This window comes from Carcharhinus amblyrhynchos, chromosome 11, assembly GCF_965287045.1.
Source record: "Carcharhinus amblyrhynchos chromosome 11, sCarAmb.v2.hapA, whole genome shotgun sequence".
Classification (NCBI taxonomy): domain Eukaryota; kingdom Metazoa; phylum Chordata; class Chondrichthyes; order Carcharhiniformes; family Carcharhinidae; genus Carcharhinus; species Carcharhinus amblyrhynchos.
In genome coordinates this window covers 40,390,819-40,396,818 of record NC_137334.1, presented here as the reverse complement: position 1 = coordinate 40,396,818, position 6,000 = coordinate 40,390,819, and the positions used below count along the sequence as shown (strand labels likewise).

Below are 6,000 nucleotides of genomic sequence, written 5' to 3'. Positions count from 1 at the left end.
ACCCATCACCCATCTCAGAATAAATTATTAGATCGATAACTTCACAAAGTTGGTGAAAAGAATCATAACTTTAACAAAGCTTCACAGGTATCAGTACTTTAGACGTCATTACAGAAGGAACTCTGTAATAATTTATAACTACTTATAGGAGGCTACTATTTGAAGAAGATTTGCATCAAACAACATAAGAACATAATGGAATTGATCACATCCCATAATTAGTATCAGCATCCCATAATTAGTCACACAGATAACATACCATAAAAGTTTTTTTGCAAGATTACAATCACACTTTGCACACTGTGGACATTGCTTCACAAAGGCATGATCTAATATGTTGCATTTAAAAGCTCATTAAACTAGAAACTGATCTTCACAGTGTTAGAACCATAACTTCAAGAATAATATTGTTTTAAAATGTTAATGACATTGCATTATTTTGACACTGGGATGCTGATCTGGGTATCCTTTAAAAAAGTTCACCTTGGACTGTTAACAAGGGGTGGAGGGGGTTTGTTGGGGAGGAGAGCTGTTTGCTTAATGAAGTGTAATTATTTTGTTTGATGAGAATTTTCTTGATTTGGTCGAAATACAGTGCGATTGTCAGTATCCAGCTCAGAAACCTCATCTCAGTGAAACTTGTCTGTATTTGAAAACTTCAGAAGCTGAGACAGGAATGATTGATCCAGCTCTACTGTCCTCCATGCCAAAACTACATTGGTGAGAACCTACGCACAGCTAGTGTCTGTGCCTTCAAATCAGGGAGCACTAGATCAACAGTGTCAGAACCCTTGAACTTTATGTTTCTTTATAAAGTTTTTTTTCCTCAATGACTCATCTCTACAGAGAACCAATTTGTTTGTTCTTTGTTTATTTGTGTATGGGGAAATTTTAAAAGGGGTAGATAGTTACACTTCCAGATTATAATTTGTTAATCAGCTCCTGAAAATGATTTAAAAAAATAGAATTTATGTATCACATTAAAGCTGTTATTCTGAATTTATTGAGATAAACTTGGTTAAAGTGTCTTTAATTTTGGGTCTAACAGTAGCAGGGGTAAATAAATGGCCATTTTGGTGAGTAAATTAAACATTTAAACTTATGGCGTGAGCTGCGGTGTATTAGTTTTTGACAAACATTTTAAAATTAAAAGTTCAACTTATTTTGAACGGGCTAGGTGTGTGATTTTATGATTTCACAGAACACATGAAGAACAGATTGTCCTGGTTGTCGCTAGGATATCCTAGCGGCCAACAATCCATTTTTCAATAAGGGTGAAGAGACCTGAAGTTTGAAGGTTACTCACATTGTTTAAAGTTTTTTTAAAATGGAGGACAAAGCAGAAGAGAAATTGGAGAACCTATACAAATATTAAATCTGACTGCCTTCTATGAACATATTATGACAAATCCTTTTAAGCAATTCTATTAGTTTCCATCCTTGTCTTACACCTTTCCATCAAAAGAACAATTGGTACAACATACACAGGTGCTGCCATGTCATTGTGCCTGTTGCTATTGTGGAACCACAATGGGTGGGACTCTCCCAACAAAATTCTCAATGCTGAATTCGCGTAAAAACTGCAGTAAATCCTGCTGGTTTTTTTCAGCAGGATTTTCAAAATGCAGATGCGCTAGTGTGAATCTCACTAGTGTGAAAAACCTCTGGGTGAGGCCTATTCCCACTGGCAAGGCCAGCAACATAGCACTAAACAGGTCACTGTGCATGTGGCAATCTGTGAAATCACCAAGATTGGTGCATGCACAGTAGGCCCACATTGTTGGCCTCCCGATTGTAGGTCAGTCTCGCGACCCCACATCGTTGTCCCTCCGACCCCCATACCCTCTGATCACCGGCCCCCCCCGGACATGTTGGGATCACCCTCAACCCACTCACTGGCCCGCCTTGATCTCCCCTGCCCCCCAACTTCAGCTGTCCTGATCTTCTGACCCTACACCCACCCCGCTCCCCCAAAAATCAGGCCAACCTCCAGCTCCCACCGCAAGGGCCAGCCCGAATGCAGAGTGGCAGTGGGACCCCCCCACCCGCACCAATCTTTCCCCAGAAGCCCCAACCCTGTTGGCACTGCCTGATGCCTGGTGGGCAGTGCCAAGGTGCCCTCCGGGCATTGCCATTTTGTCCCTTGGATAGTGCCAGGGGACCAGGCACACAGCCAAGCTGGCAATGCCCAGGGGGCACCCCCCCTTAATTCTGACCTCTGTGGGGGAGCTGTTGTAAACCCTGCTGGAGTGAAACACTCCTGGTGGGGGTGGAGAGGCTAGTGGGCTTGGAGACTTCAGTCCTGGGTCTGCTAATGAAATGATAATGGAGACGTGTGGAGGCTGTGGTACACAGCGGGAAGCCCGCTACATGGCCTTTGCTTGAGCCTCCCGGCCCACTGCGCAGCGAGCTGGGAGAATCGCTCCTATATCTTCAATTTACAAGCTCCTATCATGTCATTGTAGTGTTGTTCTCTCAATTACTGAAAGAGAGAAACACACCCTTATTGCCTCTTTGCACCACAGCCCACTATTCATGCCTTTGCCACAGTGGAGTTTTGAAACAATATAGTGTCATGCTGATCCTCAGGCTTAAGAACTGCACATTAAGGCCATGACTGCAATTGGAATTCAATCTGCTTGCACGTGCTATTAAAGAGGGACCAAGATGTCAAGCCAAAAGGAAAGTTAGTCAGACGCCTTCAGACTGTCAGTTGTATAATTTTCAAGGGCTGTAGTTGTTCAGTTCTTTGTAAAAACCTATTACTGAAACAGAGAATCAAAGAATTTAGGATGAACATTATTATTAAAGTTAGAAGAAATATGGTTGAACTATTTTCAATCTAATGAAAAACAGTCAATTGTATCTGAAATGGTAGACAGTGTTAGTTTTATTTTGACATGTATTAAACACTGGACATTTTACAAGGAGTACTTGATGGAAGTTACTGAAATTTGATCAATGCACCTCATAATTGTAATGTCTTCTGAGTATTGAAAAATACAAACACCAACTTATTTTATGCACTGCATATCTCTTTAGCCTTTAATTTTCAAGGCAAATGGTATTGCAACACGTTTAATAAAGCCTAAAATTATATTTTCTCTAAAATTATTTATTTTCTGTACATTATTGCATTGAAGTGCTGCAAATGAATGCAGCAGCATTACAGCTAAACATCACAATGGAAAAAGTCAAAATCTGCAAAATAAAATGACCTAAATATTTCTTTAAAAAGTTCTGCAAGAGAATTGTCATAAATTGTGCAATATATTGAGCTGATACTTCAAATGCATCTTTCACATTATTTAGCAGCAAAACTGGCAAAAATGCTACCCAAAAGTTAAAACAAATTTAGCACAGAGCAAAAATTAAAACATCAAAATGTGAATTGTATCTCATGAGCCAGTACATCTGCATGTGATGAAGTTACAGGGGTAAGGTACCCTGACAAAACAATAAGTGAAAGAAAAGGTTCACAGAATGTTCTGTAAATATCTGCAAGTACCTACACTGCAACTAAACATAAATTACCATTAGAGTTTTAAATTAGACCTGAAACAATTCTATCACTACACAAGTTACAACAGTATTGTACTCAGGTCTGTAACAGCATTTCACAATCCCTGACAGCACAACATTGTTTTAAACTATAGAATCAATTGTTTGTATGTTATTCACAATTTATCACATAATGTATTACATTATGTACCAGGAGATGTTCATTTACATCAAGAATATTTTTGTACACCTCTATTAGGAAGACTCTTGATTTCAAATCTACAGCAACAGGAATTAATTATTTGCTCTTGGTCTGTAGATGGATTCCATCAGTGGTCAGACTCAATCCAAATAAAAACAATTATATATTTTAAGGGCAAAAAAACCCTATAAACTTCCCTTGTAAATCACAACCTGGTGTTGATAAGTTAACAAAAAAAATCTTGTAATTCCAGCACTGAGATCACACTGTCCATGGAAGATCCTATGATCAGTCTGTACACGTCACAGCAGGGACAAACACAAGAGAAAAAAAAGTTGTTTGTTTTCCTGTCTCTACTGGCCTCATGTTGTCCCACGGAAGGAAAGGATCAATAAGGTGCAAAGAGAATTGAGCCAGGGGATGCACGGATGGGTCCAGGTGCCGGCCTCAAAAGGGCAGGTGTTAATGCAGTTGTCTGGAACAGCGAGGTAGCAGGACGTGGATGGAGAGAAAGTGGAGAAGTCATAGCTGCAGCTGCAAAAGGATTTGATAAAAAACCAGGTGCCAATGGTTTTATTAAATCCTTTTGAAATGCTATCTTTGCCTGGTAATAAAGCATAAAAAACGCCTGATTGAAGTTTCAAAGTTCAATACAGTTGTAACCTTTTATAACATGATATACATACTACGAGTGTGAGTTACAATTTCATATGACACAGTAAAGATTTATATAAACATTTATATGCAACTCCTGTCTATTAAGAGATAGTAACTGAAAGCTGCTTCCCTGCCTAAAATAATACTGGTGATACTTATAAATGAAACTATTGACTGATCTGTTAAAGTACCTTTTTAGTAATTTGACTGAAACATGTGGACTTGGTCTTTGGTTATTGTGATGCCCAGTAAAAGGCATGTCATATTCATATCTTTAAACATTGGTTGTGCCCATGGAACTACCTTTGCATATTTAAAAATGGACATGGATGAACTGTTTATCTGCTAAGGGGGTTGAGTAATCCTTGCAATTTCACCACAGAATATAAAGCTTCTGAATGTCTTGAATAGTTCAGAATGGGTGGACATGCCTGGAATGCACTCCTTTGGGGAATTCACAACTGTCAATAGATTCCTAGGATCCATATCTCCAGGTTTGCAATGTAACAAAGGAAAGCTGAAGACCAGTTATCCACACATCATGAGAAAAAAAAACATCTTTTGTTGTATATCAAAGTGTGTTGAGCATGTGAATGGAACTGGTTCTCTGGTATAGGACCTGTTTCATTCCAAAACTCAGAAGAGATCTGGGGCAATGGTCAGTCATTAGAATATCACTGACAAGACAACAGCTACAGAGAAAGGCAATGTCACTGTTGACTTTTAGGAGGCCTTTAAGTCTTTTAAAAAGCTCACAACCTGATTCCAAAGTTTTGAATTCACCTGTAAACAAATTGGACCTTTGGTACAACATACATGAGTGACCTACTGAACCAGTCATCTTTTCGAAGAAAGTCGTTGTCATCCTGATATCAGACTCCAGCTCTCTGAATTGCTCAGGATGACAATTCTAGTGTGGGAAAAAGCTTCCTTCTTCAATGGACTCACTAAGACATGTGAACTATTAACTGTTCTTTTGGTTTAATATTAGTAGAAGGTCACTATCTTCCTTATCTTTCTGGATTGTGTAGCCTGTGACTGACATAACATTTAGCTTTTTTGGTTGTATGAATAAATAATCCTTTTGTTTAACCCACAAAAGTCTGCTGCTGGTATTTTTAAATACTCAAACGGGGGTTTAGATACACACGCACTTTCAAAAGTAAACCACACTGACTATGGACAGAAGGAAAGGGATTTGGAGGTTTTTATATATTTATCCTTCCCCATACATAATATTATGAACTATACAAAATTTTAATGTTCAATTGCAATTTATATGAACTGTGTGCTGTCGGCTTTTCAACTTTTGTATTTTAAATAATTTTTCCAATGAAAAAGTCCAACCAACTGCATAATTGGCAATATTTTATTGTTACAAAAACCTTTTGCACTACAGCAATGTAATCAACTCCTTGGGTGCACTTTTTGGCTGCTCTTCATAGTATGAACAAGTCCAGGTTCTGATACCCAACTGAATCGTAATCCAGGAATATCTGGGTTTCTTAGTCTGCAATTTCCCTTCTAAGCCACTCATCATCCTGACTTGGAAATATATCGCCGTTCCTTCACAGTTGTCGGTCAAAATTCTGGAATCCCCTTCTCTAACAGCATTGTGGGTCAACCCATAGTATGTGGAC

General features: G+C 38.7%; 1 protein-coding gene across 3 annotated transcripts in view; it reads right to left on the bottom strand.

Annotated features, from left to right (window-relative positions):
- Positions 1-2,872: 2,872 nt before the first annotated feature.
- LOC145350053 (zinc finger protein 385B-like) overlaps positions 2,873-6,000 on the bottom strand; it is a 121,178-nt gene continuing 118,050 nt past the window's right edge. For all 3 annotated transcript variants that reach the window (XM_080198897.1, XM_080198898.1, XM_080198899.1), the window contains one exon: positions 2,873-4,307. In XM_080198897.1, coding sequence (XP_080055023.1) covers positions 4,092-4,307 — 216 coding nt within the window. In that variant the 3' untranslated portion in view covers positions 2,873-4,091. The remainder of the gene's footprint in view (positions 4,308-6,000) is intronic.